This window comes from Drosophila guanche, unplaced genomic scaffold, assembly GCF_900245975.1.
Source record: "Drosophila guanche unplaced genomic scaffold, DGUA_6, whole genome shotgun sequence".
NCBI classification, from domain to species: Eukaryota; Metazoa; Arthropoda; class Insecta; order Diptera; family Drosophilidae; genus Drosophila; species Drosophila guanche.
The window spans coordinates 214,992-233,535 of NW_022995751.1; the positions used below are offsets into that span (position 1 = coordinate 214,992).

An 18,544-nucleotide genomic window follows, 5' to 3' on the forward strand; every position below is an offset into this window, starting at 1 on the left:
CTGTTGCCTGGCATTAGCCAGGAGAGGAGGCAACTTTGACTCTTTCGCAAAGGTGAACAGAGAATTCTAAAGTACAGTTTTATCGCAATTATCGTATTCGTATTCCCAGTGAAGTTCCGAATCTGTAGTTCCATCTGTAGTCAGTCGGATGGGAGTTTCTTCACTCACCTGATAGTCCATCGAGTTGCCGTAGCCCATGTGATTGCAGGAGCACGAACAGTGCTTGATGTGCTGCTCCAGCTCATCGTCCATTATGGTGTTACCGCCCGGCATGGCCATACCGAGGCCGAGCGAGGCGTCGAGCTGCTGCTGGTGATGACTCTGGAGATGGTGATGCATGTGCTCCCACTCCCGCTGCTTGTAACGAGCCTCCATTGTCTGCTGGTCCACAATCTCGAGCGGATTTGTGGTCAGGCCGTTAATCTGTTGCTGTTGCTGTTGCTGTGCCTGTGGCTGTGGGGGGGTTTGAGTTTGTGGCTCCCCCGGCCAGTCCAATGAGGCGGACTTGAATATCCTTCGACCGCTTGAGAGTGTGGATTGCATTGCCCGGCCAGGACTGTTGCGGGGACTGTTGCTGTTGCTCTCTTCCACTGTTAGGCTGCCAGCGCGTAAGAGCGCGCCGCGCTCGAAGCTTTTGGGCTTGTGAAAAGCTTCGTAAGCAACAGTTTCCTCCACAACGTCGCCGATGGCTTGGTATCGCCTCAGCGTAGCTGCCGCTGCCGCTGGCACTGACACTGTGACTGGGCCTGACATTGTGCCACCAGTTGCTGCCGCTGCTGCTGCGGCTGTGGGAGTCACTGTCACCGCCGAACTGGCCGCACTCAGCATCAGGCGAAGGACCTCATTGGTGTCCGCCGCTGGCAGTGGCACGCTGCAGGAGCCCGTCTCCGTGCCACTGTCCAGCACATCCGACTCCAGCTGCTCCGCATTGAGCTCGAGGTCCGAGGCAGCGTTCGACTCGACTGGCGGCTCCGTGCCGTGCTGTTGCTGGCGGCGAGTGCGCTGCCCGATAATGGAGGCAGCCGTGGAGTTGGCCCCGTACTTCCAGTAGGTCTTGCCAGTGCCCGTAATCCGCTGCAGCTGACCCGGCAGCGGCATGGGGGGCGCCGCATTCTGGCTGGCCTGGCGCTTGCGGTCCTGCAGCTGTTGCAGGTTCTTGAACGTCTTTCGCACCGGCTGCGTGTGGTGCAGCGTGGCACATCGACGCATGGGCGGCGGGGTGTACACGGGCGATACGCTGTAGCTGTGGGAGTGACGCGAGGGCGACAGCGATCCGCTTGACTTTGCGCCCACGAGGCGGGCCCTCAGTTTCTTGCCAAAGCCCCCGCCACCGCCCCTGGGCGAAAGCGAGTGGGCGGAGAGGGAGAGAGCGCGCGTGAATCGCAGTCCGGACAGGCTGCCGTGCCCGTTGCCGGTGCCTCCGACGGACTGCTGCTTGGCTGCAATCAGCTGGCACTCGTCGATGGTGGGAAGTTTGAGCAGATGTGGATGCAGCTGGGCGTAGGTCAGGGCTGGCTTGGCGCCAACACCACCACCACCACCAACAGCACCAGCACCAGCACCAGCACCAAAACCGCCGCCATCCGATAGCAGTGGCTCAAACAAATTCCTCTGGCTGAGGGCCAGGAACTCGCGCTGCTCCTCCTCTTCGAGCGCCTTCAGCGCCCGCAGGTCCCACTCCCCGGAAGTCATGGAGTCGCAGTTTCCACCGAATCTCGCATTCGCCTTTCCGCATTCACATCCCGCGCGTCGCTTGCAGTCGCGCAGAGCCAGTTACCGTTGCCTCACGAGGCTATCAGCGGAATGAGCCCGGCCAAGAGTCTGTGCTGGTGCTTTATAACGGCAGGACGAAAGCCCAACAGCAGGCTAACAGCAGCGCAGCAACAGCTGTGGATGCCAGTCTGAGTGTGGATGCCGATGTGGAACGTAAGTGACCTGCCGTAACATTTGCGCTGAACCAAGTCGAACTAAGGCAGTGGGTCGCAATGTTAACGCTTGTGCACTGTTAATTTACATAAATGTTAAGTCCATGCTGATGAGATGATGGCATGATGTGGTGAGGGGCGACCGTGAAATATGCAACTGCATTCATTTGGCATCCAAGGCAATTTCGCAGTCGCCAGCCAGGATGATGCCGTTGCCATTTTTGTTAACCTCAGCGGTGGCCTCCCCACAGGTGTAACACTTGCACATGTGCCACAAACATATATCCTCTGGAGTGCCGTCATCCTTCATCTTGACGTACGGCCATCCATGATGAGTGTAGAAGTGGAGTGGAAGGTTGCTGCTGCTGTTTCTGCTGGCTGCTGGCTGCAGGCTGCATTCCCCCGAATCGTGTTAATGAAATGCAAGCTGTGGCCCCCCCATTTGCATTATATGCAGATCGGGCAACATCCGAGGTGCAAGTACTCCGCCAGCCACATAATTAATATAAAACGTGTTCAACAAAGTTCAAAAATACCTTAGCATTAGGGGATATTTTGTGTATATATGTTGGCATTTGCTGGCTCTGAACTCTTCTGCGAATCTATGATGTAAATGCTATTTGTGTCACCCTATCTACGCCTCGCCCAGACCAGTACCACGTACCACCCCACAGGAAAAGGGATGTGTTTTTTTTTTGTGTCTGTATAATTAAACACAAATAAACACTCGTGTGTTTATTTTTAATGGCGAACTGTACAAACATAATAAATTTGAATTATGAAAGTGCCTATAATAAAATAAAATTCAAATACAAATCTGCGGATTACACAATGCAATTGAATTCACAGCCAACAAATAATTATTATGGGCAGAGTAATTACAAAATTCGGACTAATGTCAAGGACTTAAGCTGAAAGCATTTAAACACATCTGTCGAACTCATTAAAACGATAATTACGCGTACATTGCGTGCCATTGGCACTAACTATGAAGACCATGAAAAACCATTTGGATTAAGTGCCGAATGAATTCAGGAACTTTATTATAAAGCGATTGAAAGTTGTTACATTTTCTGACTATCCATATTTTCAAACTATCCATCTGTAATCGTAGCCTTTAGTGTACATGGTTTGATGCCACATCGAAGTTGGAGCCGAGGTCAAGCCGCAATTTTACCAGGAACATCTGACCTGATCCAGAGCAAGCCGCCATGCACCAGCTGCCCTGCCGCCCCAACAGAGCCACGCCGCCTGTTGCAGGGCTGCGTTTAATTTCGTTCGTGGGGGTCACAGGACACAGGAGAGCAAATTCGAAACTACTTCATGGGGAAGATGTTTGGGCATCTGCCTTCGTTCTGTCGTTATGTCGTTCTGTCTGAGGGGCAAACTTTGGCCTTAACCGGCAGGCGCCTACCAAATCTGCGCCGCATGTTGTGCCTGCAACAAATATCGAGAGCATCCCTCTGAGCGAGCCCAGGGAGCCGACCGCATCCCGGCAGCCTGCGGAGGGGCAGCTGAAAAACTTATTGAATAGAAATCCAGTTTCGTTTTCCGAAAACTTAATATTTCTGCTGTTTGTGTTCGTCTCCTCCCAGATCCGTCCTCAAAGCTCCATAGAAGATACCACGCCGTCTAGATACTTTTAAGCCAGTACGGGATTTAGCTTCTCCCAAGTTGAAGTGCGTATTGTAGATTCATTTCATCCACTATGCAGGCACTAGGTCGGGTGAATTTTATGAAATTATTTGCATGTTTCCATTCCACGTTCAGCCACATAAGCCTAAACATTCAACTATTATTAATTAACTAATTAGCTCATTCTTCGGAAGCTCTGCCCTATGAGCAGTGTTGCCAATTAGGCTATTTTACACCTGGTTCTGGCTGTTTTTGATTAAAGTTATAAAGGATGAAAGCTAAGTTTTCGTGTTGTCTCTATTGCCATTTCCCTATTCGCAGCAACAGCAAATTTTCAAGATAACTAATATCGATAAGTGAACGTGAAATATCGGTAAGAAGGTAATTAATTATATGCGATACATTTACATATATCGATAATAGCATCAGGTCTGTCAGTTCTCAATTGAATCCATTGCCCGCCGTTAAGAAAAGTTTCGCTAAACGCCTGACTGTGTATTATCATTATTACAAAAGTGTGCATAAAGTACCAACAATTCAAGTGCAGTGTAGTGTAGTTGAGTTTTTAGCAAAGATAATACATTTTTGTTAGCGGCTCAGAGAGAACATGCAGCCTTACACACATACACACACATATGAAGTGCAAGAACATGTATGTACATGCTAATTCCGTGAAGTACATTTTTCTCTTTTCAGAAACTTCGTCATATTACGCACTAGCTACCATGGATACTTGGTAAGTTGGTACATAAATACATGCATTTGTACATAATATAAGAATCGACTCTTCGTGTTTTAGGCTGCAACCAGTGTTTACCGATCTGCTGGAAAACAAAAAGTTTTCTGATTGCCTCATCGTTGTGGAGCCTGAAACGTTTGATTGCCACAAAGTGATTCTAGCAAGTGCATCCGAGTTCTTTGATATTTGGTTAGTGGTTTGGCTGACAACTATGCAATTAATGTGTATCGATACTCTGCTACCATCTCAAGTCTGTGTATCGATACTCTCTCACCATCTCAAGTTTTTTGTCAAACTGTCATCGCTATGTGCTTATTTCGTTCGCTCTTTTGTTTAATATTCGGATTAGCATTTGTTTTCGGCTCTTTTTCTTATAAAGTGCTGGTATAGCATAGTACCTCAACACTTCTGATCGGCATGTCAAAGTAAAAATTCAAATGTGCTTGATTTATTTTATTCCAGTTTGTTTGTACATTTCTATGTTTAAGTATATTTAGTGCCATCAGAATAGATGTTGGATTGAGGAGACATAACTGAACGGAAATGCCAAGTCCAACTGAAATTTAGCGCCGTATATACGTACAAAATTATATGTTTTAATCACTTTTTGATATGCCTGAATCGGAACTGCATCATAAATTGAAGAATGCCAATCTATACTCTCTTCCCGCTGGTTGCTGTAACAGGCGCTGCAGGTTTTCTAATTGGAGCCCTTGCGCAGCAGGACATATCATATCGAAAGCTCAGCGATGAGCTCAGGGATCCGTATGTGTTCCGGAGCCGCCGCAAGATATTCAGAGCGGTACGAGTGTTAGACGCAACCATTACGGATGCTTAAACCCCTGCTTCAATCCTTAGTTATCGTTTCTAGGGTTAACAGCCCCACCGACAGTGCAGCCCACAGAGCGTGGCCAGAGCATAAGGAGCGAGAGTAGCTTCGAGGAGAGCGAAACTGAATCGTCGGAAATCGTATCATCGCTCGATACTGGCAGTGTGTCTCTGTTTGAGCAATTTATTCTTTGGAGCCGCAGCCAAGTAAACCACGTGGTGAGCGTTTTGATAGTTTCAAGCCCAGATTAATTCAATGCCCGACTCGAACCATTTCAGATCATGTTTATGACCTTTTCTATAGGAGCGGAACAGCCCCCCTACAAGGATATATCACACGTGGCAAGCATCATGAAGTACGGCTTTCCTGGCATGGATGAGATACGAGTCTACAAGAACTTCGTGCTCTCGTACGATCGTCGCAACCGTATCGCCCACTGGGTCTGTGAGCACATCAGAGGCGAATGCCTGGCCTACAGAGATCCCCAGACGCTGGAGAAGCCCAACGAATACATAGCAGACCAGAGCATTCCGAGCATGTTCTGTCCGAACATGCGCGACTTTCGCAACACCGAGTGGGTGGGTGGCCACATGGCTTCGCCCCAGAACTACAAGTGCAATGTAACAATGTTTAACGAGGCCTACAAGTTCCCCAACATAGTGCCAATCAGTCGGGCCCTCAAAAACAATGTCTGGCTGCGTCTGGAGCACTATGTCCGTGAACTGGCTCTCAAGTCCGGCTCGGTGTACGTGTACACGGGACCCATGTTCATGCCACAGCGGATCACCTTCAGGAACTGGGCCATCCGCCACCACGTGATGGGCTTCAATACTGTTGCTGTGCCCACCCACTTTTTCAAGGTCATTATTAGTGAACACAGGCACGAGGGCGTCCTACCCTTTATGGAGGGCTATGTGGTGCCCAATGCCGAAGTCGACAGTGAAACGGATCTCCGCTCTTTTCTGGCCGACGTCCGAGATATCGAACACTTTGCCGGACTCAAGTTCTACGACGGGGAGCAGCGCAAGACTCTTGATTTCACCTCAAGCGACAGTTCGTGGGATATTGAATATATCAACTGAATAAATCGGGCAATGTGGCAATCGTTGGCATACAAATAAAATTGATTGAACCATCCCACACCTCGGGTCCGGTTCGAGAAGCGTTGCCAAAACGCCACCAGCGACCCACTCGTTCGTTCGCGAGCAACAATGGCGGTCCAAAATTCATTAAACATTTCCAAACTGCATATTTGTCATGGCCAATGCTCCTGGACTGCGGTGCCAGCTGCGGAACCAGGCAGCACAAGCTTGCACAATACTCTGATTTATGGCCCGCTGACATGCGCTTCAGAGGAAGGAGGCAGGCGGTCCCACCGCGGACACGTTCCATTTGTATTCTTCTGCGCCAGTATCAAACAGCTGAGGGAACTGCTTGCTGCAGAAAACACACACCAAAGACTTGGAAAAACTTGGAATTAAAGACAGAATCAATCCCAATACATATCCCCTGAAGACGTTCCAAGTTGAGTTTATCTATGCCAAATACAGTAACTGATTAGCTACAGCTAGACATATTTAATGCATTTATATATCAGATTTTCTTATAGTTCTACAAATTTTCTGGCAATTAATTGCGTTCCCTAAATGGGCTTGTAGTCCAATTTTGACTCCAGCTTCTTGTTTCCCCCAATTTTGCGCACCGCCTTCATAAAGTCCTCCTGCAGAATGAACTCACGGTCGGCGCGTAGGGCAAACAGTCCAGCCTCAGTGCAAATGTTGCGCAGATCGGCGCCGTTGAAGTTGTCCGAAAGCTTGACAATGGCCTCGTAGTCGATCTCGCCCTGCTTGGAGAGCGGTCCTGCGTGTATCTTGAGTATGTCCATGCGAGCCACTTCATTTGGGAGAGGGATCTCGAGCTTGCGGTCCAAGCGGCCAGGACGCATAAGGGCCGGATCGAGAGTGTCCGGGCGATTGGTGGCCATGATCATTTTCACTTGGCCAAGGGCGTCGAAGCCGTCCATCTGGTTGAGCAGCTCCATGAGGGTGCGCTGGATCTCGCGGTCGGCGGAGGTTCCCTCGGAGAAGCGGCGCCCTCCTATGGCATCGATTTCATCCATGAAGATGATGCACGGCTGATGGTCGCGCGCATAGGCGAACATCTCGCGTATCAGGCGCGCACTCTCACCAATGTACTTGTCGACGATCGCCGAGGAGACCACCTTGAGGAAGTTGGCGTCCATCTGGGAGGCGATGGCGCGGGCCAGCAGTGTCTTGCCGGTGCCAGGCGGCCCGTACAGCAGGCAGCCCTTCGGCGGGTTGATGCCCACGCGCAGAAACAGTTCCGGGTTCAGCAGCGGCAGCTCGATGACTTCGCGCAGCTGGCGTATCTGCTCGCCCAGTCCTCCAATCTCTTCGTAATTCACGTTGCCAGGATCCTCGTGAGTCATGTTGTACACAAGAGGGTCGACCTCGCGCGGCAAGTAGCGCATAATGGTCAGCGTGGTAATATCCAAGGTGACGCGTGTGCCAGCCTTCAAGCGCGACTTGTCGATCTGACGCCTGCAGCCGACGACGTAGCGCGGCCCGCTCGACGACTTTACAATGAAGTTGTCCGGAGTCAACTGCTTCATAACCTCGCCCAGCATCTGGCCAACGCTCTGCATCGAGTTCAGGGCATCCTCCGACTTCTCGTATTGGACATTGAGCACCTTGTGCTTATCACGCAGGGCCTTCAGACGAGCCTCAAGTTCGCGGTGCTCCAGTAGCTTAATGCGGTAGTTTTTTAGCGCCTTTGTGCGCTCGTTCTCCACGGTCGGACGTGCAGCATCCGATGCTGCAGTTCCAGTTTCAGGTGTCTGGGCCATTTCAAAAATTCTGACTCTCCTCTCAACTTTTGAGAGAATAAAGAAAAAGACTAGGAACAAAATGGAAGCCTCCTTAAAATGCCGAATCACTTTAACGTGCTCACCGCTCGCTGCTCGCAGGTATGATTTTTCGATTTAAAATACTAAATTTAAATTGCCAAAAAGTTGCAAAAGTATATACATATTTAAATATTTTATTATTTATTTATATTACATATGAAATATGTATTAATCTTATTTAGTTATATGTATATATATATTAGTAATATTTGTAATATTCTGACATTAATTGATTTATTCGGTTGTGAGTTTAAAGTTTAGGCCACGGCCATAAATGGAACTAGAATGTAATGCCCCAAATTTGCAACATTATTTTATTTCGCAACATGTTCTTCGCAATATGTTGAGCTTTTAAGCAACACAACATCTTATCAAGTGTAGTGCATATGGTGATGTATGTATGAATGTGTGGTTCATATTATCAGTTTTTTATTGACGTAGTGATGAATTGCAAAATCAGACTCATAGATAAATACCCTTCCCTTCAGGTGGCATTGGCAATGGATTCCGTGGGAGTGAGTGGTTCTTCCTGCCTAGCAATGTCAATGTTATGTGACTTCCTTTTGGTACCCGGTGGTGTCATATCAGTGAGAAGATAAAACAATAAGAGAAATCAAAAATGCAAATCTAAAATGCTCTTTCCCTAACCACGTTGGTAATTTATTTATTTAGGTCATTGTTATGAGAAGACGAGAATAAGTGGCCGATAATTGGTTTATTTGAAATCACAATGGCTAAGCGGTGCAAGCACCGTAGGTTTTAATGGTTGGAGTACACTTCTGGGCTTCCACATCGAAGTATTCATCGCCACAGGTCAACACATTGACTTCCTTGCCATCGGCGCACGTTAGGTAGTTATGGCATCCTTTCACCGAGGCCAGCTCGAAGCCACTGTCGCGGCCATCACAACGATCCTCGTCACACTTCTGGGTTTCGCGTGGCATGCAGGCCTGTCGCTCCACGTTGAAGAAATAATCGACTCCGCATTGCAGCCGCTCAGGGTTGGGATCGGGAACACCGGAGCCGAGATCCCGGCAGTAGAAGTACCCACGGCAGGTGGCACCATCCGAAACAAATTTGTTGCGCACAGCCAACTTCTTGGTTCCGCACACGTTGACTGGCAGCGGATGCTCCCCGCAATCAACATTCTTCTTGGCCACGCACACCTTCGATTGTACATCGTAGTACTTACCCAGCTCGCAAGTGTTTTCGATAAGCTTATAGGACTTGTCGCAGATATAGTACTTGTTGCAGTAGCCCTCGTCGCGGAACGGCACGTTTATGGGCACGATGTCGCACCACTCAAATTTGGCCGCACACGAAGTGTTCTCCGCATAAACGCACTGCTGCAGTTTCTGGTCAAAGAACTGGCCGGTGCAGGAACCGCTGCCCTTTAAGGTCTTCTTCTCGCAGTAGTACCAATTGGCACAGTTGAGGGTGCTGCCCACGTAGCCGTTTGTGGTGGATGTGCACGGACTGGCGCAGTAGGTGGTGTCCAAGGTCTTATGGCAGGTGCCCTTCGAAAGACTGAAGTAGGGCGTGGTTCCGCTGCAAGTTCCGCCCGTCGTGCTGACTTGATTCTGGCACACAATCCACTCGTTGCAGCCGCCCGGCTTGCGAAGCTTTGTGCCATCCGCAAACAGTCGGCAGACGTCATCGCCAGAGTTCAAGAGCTGGGACTGGTGGCTCAACTGCAGTACGAGAGCCAGCAATAGGGCATACAGCATATAGCTTGTCGATCCTGGAATGGTACACGAAATTGATTGTCAGTACAAGTATCCGAGCTCTGAGTGAGAATGCCAAACGCCAGCACCTCGCATTTCGAGATAAACTCCTCCTCTTCACTCCAAGTAGAATAATTTCAACTAACTTTCTTCGGCTCTTCTGCTTGGCCTTATATAGCCACCCCACGCCCCAGACCGCCTTGGAGTTGGCAGAGTCTTTGGCAAATGACAAGTCGCAGATTTTCCAATTTAACGGGGTTATAATTTACAAACATTTTCGAGGCTCCAAGGGAGATAAGATTTGCCGTTTTGACTCGATGTGCGCTGTGACATAAACAATTTTGGGAATTTTTTCGCTTCTACATATAGTAGTAGTAGCATACAGTCTGTCAAAAAAGTCTTCAGATAAGAGGTTCTAATAATTCAGAGTTCGACATGAATTAGCAATTATGATGCGAGTGTGCGACTACTATATTCCCAATACTAAAGAGAGTGTGATTTATTTGACATATGAAATCGGTCATTCCATTGTTGTGCACATACTTTTGTTTACAAGTGTACAAGTTCCCACGCTTCACAATTTATGCCACTAATTAATTTATGCGTAGGAATGGAAAGGTGTCGTCGAAACGGAAAGAATCCGACAGGGGTGGCTCCCCTGATATATTTGATACACTTTCGTTTTATCTAATAATCCTAGAACATCAGTTCTGTGACATATTTATAGCGTTTATTCCTAGCTACGGCTTACCAATTTGTGAATCTCTAATGATTCAGACGACAACAATAAGAATATTTATGAGACTGCTACAATTTAGGAACTGACGTCAGTGTTGGCTCCTTTTGAGTTCGTTCTCAATCGAATTTAAATTGTTAAAATCAAGTACAAATTTGTCCCGTGCCAGGGTAAACATATTGACTTTGCCAATATTGTAATTCTATCTCCATCTGCTTGTATTGTATATCATCCTGCTCGCGAATCACACGACACCATCCAGCTCTGGGATATTTATAGCTCCGAATGTGAAGCCTTCAGTAAGATAAGAGGACGATTATTTTTAAATTACTAAGCGACTAATTACGCGGCAAATCATGTCTTTTATTTATAGCCCTGATAAAGGGTGGACAATCTATTGTTATGACACGGCCAGCAATCATTCAGGCGGAGTTTTCCCGGGTTGGTGAAGCTTCAAATGCAATTGCTGGATGTCACATTTAGTATTGGTTGAACTAGGTACACTCTTTCAGCCATGGAAGGCAGGGTAAGTTCATATCGAACTTATTGCCAGTGACTGGTGACTAAGAGACTGTGGATAACATATTCCGATCGACGACCACGTCGCTTGCACTTTGATGGCTTCTGCCATGAACGCGGTTGCTCAACTCAGCTCAGCACTCATTAGTTATACTCTCTGGGTTTGATTTAAACTTTTTGTACGAGTCCATTTTCGAGCACTGACACTAGCCACTTTGGGGAATCACTGAGTCTGAATCTGCTGAATGGTTCTCATCAAAAGCACTGATTTCGAATGGTGCTAGAGTTGAAAATTAGCGAGTCCTCTTTATATCTATGCACCAATCGATCTCAGTTCTTCGATTCGAACATTAACTGCAAGGGCGGAGCTGTCCCCGGCTGCTCCTGCTCCTGCTCCTGCTCCGCGATCACGATCACGATCGATGGCGTGGCGAGTGCCGTTGATGACTGTGTGCACGACAGGGGCGACCTCAGTTTAAATCTGAGAAACCTGTTACACCTGAGAAGATTTTCACAATAGACACTGCAAGTGGCCCGGCTGCCAGTGTGAGAGTGAGCCTCTTGCGAGCCCACATGCACATGGATGTCGCAGATCAACTCACATTTCTGCCCGGCTGTCTTTTGTTGCCCCTTATGGCATTTGACGAGCGGCAACAGCGCTCTCCAGCTCGATGCGCTGCATGTAATGGACACCACACCGATGTGCCTTAGAGTGCTAGTATAAGCCTGTCGTTGGCTTTCCACGGCCCCAAGTAACCCAAGTGTCTAGGGCCTGGCACACAACGGCAACTGGTGCTCTTCCTTTTGCCATTTATGTTTTCTTAAGTTTGGTAATTTAATTCAAGCGTACTTGGCTCGCATTTGAATAATTAGAATTGCATTGTCTCCGGTTTCAGCTGACGCTCCCCGTCCAACTCGCCGCGAAGCAGCAGGAAGCCAGCCAGCCTCTCACCGCAATTTTCATCTGCATGTTGTTGGTTCAGTAGCACAATTCAAATCCTGAGACAATTGACAATTTCTCTGAATATTTCCAGTGCTCAGCGCCCAAAGGTTGTCGCTTCGATTGCAAATAAACTATCAGTGAGAGTAATTAGATTATTAATCGCGCTTAATCACATTTCCATCGAGATATTTGTGTCGGTATTTCCATATTCTACTACAATATACTCGCTACTCCAAGCCACCATCATCCCATTGCTTCAAGTGTTACATAAGTTGACCTGAATTTAGTATACCTTTCTACAATACAAATGCAGGGTATACAAACATGCGTTCAATGTTCGATAGCGTCTATAAAAAGTGTCCATTATCGCAACCCCAAACACCGCACAACCTCCAAGCGTATCCGCCCACAAGGAGCAAATGAAAATGTGAATGAACGATCGCCAATCGATGGAATGAACTAATTGATAACAATAACTAATCGATCACCGAACGAAGGGTGGTAATGCATGTCAGGTTTCTCCTTTGTCTGCAACACCTTCTCTCGGTATCGTTTTCTTTGCTACCACCTAATCTCAACGTACGATAAGAATAACTTCTGCTGTCTTTAGGCTCAACCCTAACAGGCAATATAAGGCTTCTCTCATTCAACAAAAGACTGGGCTCTTGGGGGGTCTTGTCAGAGTGTTAAGCATCTATCTATGCTGCCCTACATAGCCACAGAGAGTGCGAACCACACAACAGCAGCGCAGAGTGTTTCCCTTAGGCAGTCAATGGGTTTCAAACAACATGCTGATAACCGTATTCGTGCATATTGTATCACCGGAACTAAGTATCTTTCATTCGAGCACCGACGCGATTGCTGGATTGCTACTTGTCGTGATTGTATCCGAGAGAGCGGTACACGCTTCAGTCACTTCATATTGATCGACATTAAACGCCAATTAATGGGTAGTGTCAATAGTGCCACGGTATGCGTTGAATTTGTTAATGAGTGCCTTTCGGGCATGCTCACCGCTCACCGCTCACGGCCCCCCGGTCCCAAGTCCGTGCTCGAGACATGCACGTAATTACACTCGTGCGATAGTGCGTAGCGCCAAAAATCACTTGTTGACTTAATCAAGTGATAAATATGGTTATTGGTATTATCAGAAGATTGGCTCCTGATTCGCAGCACTCGAGGCAGTTTTGTTTTTCGCTCCCATAAATGCCTCGTCTCTGCCAGGGTCGCCACTTAGTCGTTCGCGTATTTTGGACTACTTCAAAGCTGCTGAACGTCTTGAAAATGCGCAACACCGATTTGTGTGGTGAGTGGGTTAGTAAGAGCCGTTCATGAAGTTTGTTCTGTATACTCTGTTGTCGTCGTTTTTGGCCTCAGCTCTTTGGACGCTTCTACTGGTCGCTGCCGCAACCGCATCCGCGTCCGCATCCGCATCCGCGGGTGTCTGCCTCTATGAGCTGGACGGAACTCGTCTGCCTGTATCGACTCACTGCGGTCGCTTTGCGGTATGCCAGCATGGAGAAGTGGCTGCCATCGGCAGCTGTCCCCGCGGACTGCACTTCAATCGTGAACTGGCCGAGTGCGATTTCCAGTGGCGGGCCAACTGCTTGGGCCTGTCGCCATTCGCAGGAGCTGATGCCAGGGCTGATGCAGACTGCACCTGCACCTGTTGCGCCGATGAATGCCCGAACACTGACGTGGATGGGCCAGGTCTGACCACATTGGTAACAGAGCCCTGCAACACGGAGTCAACCACCACAGAACCAGCCGTCACAGGCGCCACTAACCCCACAGAACCCACGAACGATGATGACTCCGATGAGACTACAGAGTCCAATGAGACCACGACCGATGAGGCCACAACCGACACGAACAATGCCGTCAACACCACTCCGTCCTCTCCATCCGCTGTGCCCACCTACTGCTCCAGCCAGCGCGACGAGTGTGCCAATGTGAGTACCAATGCCAAGCTGGAAATTCCGGGAGTGTGCGGAAAGTACATCCAGTGCAGTAATCGATGCGTCAACGAGATCAGCTGCCCCTCCGGCCTGTACTTCAACCCCAGCAGCGGTGACTGTGACTATCCTTGGAACGTGGAGTGCACACCAGCGTTAGCCGCGGACTCCACAGAGGAGATTGAGGGACCCTCGGGCACGACCTGTGCCAGTCAGGGCGTTTGTGCGGGCAAGCGTGACGGAACGCTGCTGGCCGATCCCGACACGAATGGGTACTTCGTGTGCCAATGCCAGTGCCCCATCGCCATGCCCTGCGACGAGTACACCAAGTTCAATCAGACGGCTCAGGTCTGCGATTGGGACTGGAGCGACGAGTCGGCTGCGGTTGTCTGTCCCGACGGTCTCGTCTACAACGTCACCTCCAATGAGTGCGATTATCCCGAGGGCTATGTTCCGGAAGTTGTCTGCAACAGCACCAGCACCGTGTGCCAGGGCGAGGCGGAGGGAACCCTCTTCCCTGTCGATGGGGTGTGCAACAAGTTCTACAAGTGCAACTTCAACTGTGCCGTTGAGCAGCTGTGCCCCAACAACTTGCTCTTCGATGCCACAACTGAGATCTGTGACTATCCACAGAACGTGGAGTGCCAGTGGCCACATACGCCGCCGTCAGGACCAAACGCCGGACCCTCGGGCATCGCTTGCGAGAGCAACGGCCGCTGCCTGAACGCCCGGGAGGGCACCTATCTGCCATCCGAGACCAGTTGCAACGGCTACGTCATCTGCCAGTGCGAGTGCGAGGTCGAGCTGGCGTGTCCCGAAGGTCTGTACTGGGACGAGGACCTATTGACCTGCAACTATGCCACCAACGTCAAATGTAATCTATAACTTAAAGTCATCCAATGAAATATATTTAGTTTTTCTGGCAACCAAATGGTCTGCGGTCCGTCGACCTCTCTTACCCGTCGATAATTCAACGATAGGTAATGGGGTGGTCTGCACTCATAAATCTTTCTAATCAGACTCGGACTGGACACTGTTCGGCAGCTGTGTTTTATCAGTTCTCACTTCGAGTGGAATAATTGCGAGTTTGTATGATATAAATCAAGTTGGAGCTCATAATCGGCAGTCACTGAGGCTGCAGGGAGAGAGATTCGACCCAAGAACTTCTTCAAGCGCACCTCGATTTCTGGCCGCTCTCCCCTTGCATTTCGCAAACGGAAAACGTGACTGACAGTTTTATAAATAGTGCTACAACATCCTCCGATCGTATAACTACCGAATGCGCTGATAAAATCACGAGTGGTCCCACATTATCATCTCCGGGTGCCAGGAAGACATTTAATTATTTTAATTGCCCGAAAATATAAAAGCCGATATGGACCGATGGTTCTTCAGTAGACGTTCAATATGCGTGGCGAAAAGATGTCTCAATCAAAGCATCTACAGTTCGGTAAGTTCACTCGCGCTGATGGAGAAAGATTTCCTCAAATTTAGTTCTTGGATTGCAGCCTTTTCCCTGTGGCTTGCGCTTTCGGTTCTCATTGGGTCACTGAATGCAGAATGTTGCCAAGATGGCGAGCAGAAGATCGACGAGGATGACTGCACCAAGTACTACGTTTGCTGCTCCGGCAAGTTCGTCCAGAAGTCTTGTGACAGTGGAGACTGGTGGAACTGGGCGTCCGGCGAGTGTGAACAGGATAACGGCCAGTGCAATGGCAGCCCCACCTGTACAGAGGGAGAACTGCAGGAGGATCCCACCGACTGCGCTGGATATTTGAAGTGTGTCAACGGAAGCCTTGTGAGTCAAAAGTGTCTAGATCAGTCGTACTTTAATGTCAACCTGGGAGTGTGCACTCCTGATACCGACGGCGTGTGCGTTGGCTGTGTGGAGGGCAGCACTGAAGCAGACTCCACAGACTGTACCAAATATAAGCTCTGCTCAGGTGGAAAGCTCGTATCCAAGTCATGTGGAACCGGGAACTACTGGAACGCGGAGAAGAGCTCATGCGAAAAGGACAACGGAGAGTGCAATGGCAGCCCCAGCTGCACAGAGGGAGAGCTGCAGGAGGATCCCACCGACTGCGCTGGATATTTGAAGTGTGTCAACGGAAACCTTGTGAGTCAAAAGTGTCTAGATCAGTCGTACTTTAATGTCAACCTGGGAGTGTGCACTCCTGATACCGACGGCGTGTGCGTTGGCTGTGTGGAGGGCAGCACTGAAGCAGACTCCACAGACTGTACCAAATATAAGCTCTGCTCAGGTGGAAAGCTCGTATCAAAGTCATGTCCGAGTGGAAACTACTGGAACGCGGAGAAGAGCTCATGCGAAAAGGACAACGGCGAGTGCAATGGCAGCCCCAGCTGCACAGAGGGAGAACTTGACGTGAATGCCGCTGACTGCGCTGGATATTTGGAGTGTATCCATGGGAGCTTGGTTGCTAGAAAGTGTCCCGACTTGAACTACTTTAATGCCACACAGAAGAAGTGTATTGTGGACACCGAAGGCGTGTGCATCAGCAAAGTGTGCGACCCAGAGTGCTGCGATAAGCCCAACAATTGGATTGGACCCGTGGATAAGAACTGTTCTGCCTTCACCCAGTGTGTCTATGGCAACAAGTTTGAGCAAACGTGTCCGAATAACCTTCAGTTCAACCCGCTCACGCTTGACTGTGACTTCCCGGAGAATGTGAACTGCGAGGATGGATCTGCGCCACCCAGCGGCCCCAATGCCGGACCATCTGGCACCTACTGCGAAAGCCAAGGTCGTTGTGTGGGCCAGCGGGATGGAACCATGTTCGGCGATGCCAGCAACAAGTGCAGCAGCGCCTATGTGGTCTGCCAGTGCGAGTGTGAGGTGGACTTCAACTGCAGCAATGGATTGCTCTATAATCCGCTGTTCAAGGTCTGCGATTGGCCCGCCAACGTGGAATGCTGAATAATACAATAAACCTATAATTTTAACAGCGCATTTTAGCTAATTTGAATTTAGGAATCCAACGTTTGGGGACGTTTTTAAATTAGTATCGAAATTTCTAAACTACTTAGTGGTATTTTATTTGGCTTTCCCTGTCTTATAGTAATTTACTAGCTTTGGAAGCTATATAATAGTTGATACTTGAAGCATGAAACATGTGATGACACATGGGATATTTATTTTATTTGCATGCAAGTGTTACAAGGGACGATTCTTGGGTTTTCGTGCTGCATTTTTGGTCTTTGCTGCAGTTTTATTTCCCTTTTCCTTCACTTGACATTTCGCGATCTTTGGGTAGTCGCACCGCATCGTTTTGGAATTAAAATGCAAGCCAGTGGGACAATCCATTACAAGGAAAACCTGGTTGCTGCAGAGTAAAAACTTTCCGCAATCTTTCTGATGGGCCACCAAGGAGCTCTCCTTTTCATCGGAACAGGCTCCGGCGGATGTGGCTGGCTCCTCTAGTCGATTTTTTTCCTGACTCACCAGGCACTTGGCGTCTTTCGGCTTCATACAGATCCGCCGAGTGGGACTAAAGTGCTGATTGGTGGGACAAACGCGAAGACGCGGCTGCTTCGACTCGCACACAAAGTACTCACTGCACGAGTCGTCCTTTGCCAGGGTAATGCCATCCTTCTTACCAGCACACACTCTGTTGAATGTATCCGAAGTTTGTTGTGTTTGTGGCTGAGGTCTATGCTGCTTTGACGGTCTCCGCGTGGGTGGGGCATCGGTTTTCGGGGGCTCCTCATCCTCCTCACTTTCCGAGCTCGATCCATCGTTGTAATCACTTTGCTTGGCCTCGAATATGCAGTCCACGTCCATGGCATCATCGCAATGTAAAGTTTTGGGATTAAACAATGTGCCTCCGTCGCAGGATCCGATTACAGCGTTCCCATCCAGACACACATAATATCCCCGACACGTTCCATACATGGGCAAAAGGCCCCCGTTCTTACCATCACAAATGGATGTCTTAAACGAGAAGCCGTCCTGTGGAATCATGGTACTTAGTTAGTTCTTTAATCATCTTTATGTGTTCATTCTTGGCTTTCGCTGCCTGGTACTGGTACCCACTTGTACGCGAGCCAGAGATGTTTTATACAAGACGCAAAGGGTCCACAGCAGTCCAAGGAGCTTCATATTGGGTATCGCTATCGAACTGAACTTTTCCATTCGTCGTACATCGTTTTTATACACTCGCAATGAATTCAAATTAGCATGCGCTCCCAATATGTAAAATGTTCTCTCTTTGATAATATCAGGGAAATCTGATAAGTGCACAAGTACTCCTCCATTCGCTATCTGCTCGCATATTTCTTTACTAAGAATTGATAAGACAGTTCATAAAAAACATATGTAATGTCTTATAAACACATACCATTACTGCACGCATATCTGCACACATAGGTATTCCCAGAAATTTCACGAAATTAACAGAAATTAACAGAAATTAACAGAAATTAACGGAATGAGCTCGGTTATCAAGGGTTGACTTGATTTTCATTCATTTGTATTTAATTTTGTTGGAAAAAGTAAAAGATGCGGTCGATGAACTCCTTGCTAGAGCATTTCATGGCCAAACCAAGAAAACGTTAAATATTCTTTTAAAAGATTCCTAAAATATATATCGATGTTT

At 48.5% G+C, this 18,544-nt stretch overlaps 6 protein-coding genes across 7 annotated transcripts in view; 2 read left to right on the forward strand and 4 right to left on the reverse strand.

Annotated features, from left to right (window-relative positions):
* LOC117587451 (putative dipeptidase CPSG_01350) overlaps window positions 1–1,787 on the reverse strand; it is a 69,419-nt gene extending 67,632 nt beyond the window's left edge. Inside the window, exon 1 of the mRNA XM_034278170.1 lies at window positions 169–1,787. Within this exon, the coding sequence (XP_034134061.1) occupies window positions 169–1,692 (1,524 nt within the window). The 5' untranslated portion in view covers window positions 1,693–1,787. The remainder of the gene's footprint in view (window positions 1–168) is intronic.
* Window positions 1,788–4,744: 2,957 nt separating this feature from the next.
* LOC117587065 (endonuclease G, mitochondrial) lies at window positions 4,745–6,261 on the forward strand. 2 transcript variants are annotated; one of them, XM_034277508.1, is made up of 3 exons: window positions 4,745–5,101; window positions 5,158–5,343; window positions 5,407–6,261. In XM_034277508.1, exons 1-3 carry the CDS (start codon window positions 4,946–4,948, stop codon window positions 6,208–6,210), a joined length of 1,146 nt encoding a protein of 381 aa, XP_034133399.1. In that variant the 5' UTR covers window positions 4,745–4,945; the 3' UTR covers window positions 6,211–6,261. The 2 variants fall into 2 exon arrangements, with proteins under 2 accessions (XP_034133399.1, XP_034133398.1); XM_034277507.1 differs by having other exon boundaries at window positions 4,747–5,101; window positions 5,158–5,346; window positions 5,407–6,252.
* Window positions 6,262–6,704: 443 nt separating this feature from the next.
* LOC117587064 (26S proteasome regulatory subunit 10B) lies at window positions 6,705–8,099 on the reverse strand. Its single transcript, XM_034277505.1, has one exon. It carries the CDS (start codon window positions 7,992–7,994, stop codon window positions 6,771–6,773), a length of 1,224 nt encoding a protein of 407 aa, XP_034133396.1. The 5' UTR covers window positions 7,995–8,099; the 3' UTR covers window positions 6,705–6,770.
* A 651-nt stretch (window positions 8,100–8,750) lies between these two features.
* Window positions 8,751–10,071, reverse strand: LOC117586870 (peritrophin-48). Its single transcript, XM_034277167.1, has 2 exons — window positions 9,868–10,071; window positions 8,751–9,795 (listed from the first exon to the last, which is right to left on the reverse strand). Exons 1-2 carry the CDS (start codon window positions 9,872–9,874, stop codon window positions 8,789–8,791), a joined length of 1,014 nt encoding a protein of 337 aa, XP_034133058.1. The 5' UTR covers window positions 9,875–10,071; the 3' UTR covers window positions 8,751–8,788.
* Window positions 10,072–13,183: 3,112 nt separating this feature from the next.
* On the forward strand, window positions 13,184–16,899 carry LOC117587138 (balbiani ring protein 3-like). Its single transcript, XM_034277645.1, has 3 exons — window positions 13,184–13,282; window positions 13,354–14,814; window positions 15,440–16,899. Exons 1-3 carry the CDS (start codon window positions 13,261–13,263, stop codon window positions 16,864–16,866), a joined length of 2,910 nt encoding a protein of 969 aa, XP_034133536.1. The 5' UTR covers window positions 13,184–13,260; the 3' UTR covers window positions 16,867–16,899.
* Window positions 16,900–17,053: 154 nt separating this feature from the next.
* On the reverse strand, window positions 17,054–18,055 carry LOC117587496 (probable endochitinase). The gene is made up of 2 exons (XM_034278268.1): window positions 17,983–18,055; window positions 17,054–17,898 (listed from the first exon to the last, which is right to left on the reverse strand). The coding sequence occupies exons 1-2, from the start codon at window positions 18,046–18,048 to the stop codon at window positions 17,104–17,106; spliced, it is 861 nt and encodes a 286-aa protein (XP_034134159.1). The 5' UTR covers window positions 18,049–18,055; the 3' UTR covers window positions 17,054–17,103.
* Window positions 18,056–18,544: the final 489 nt, after the last annotated feature.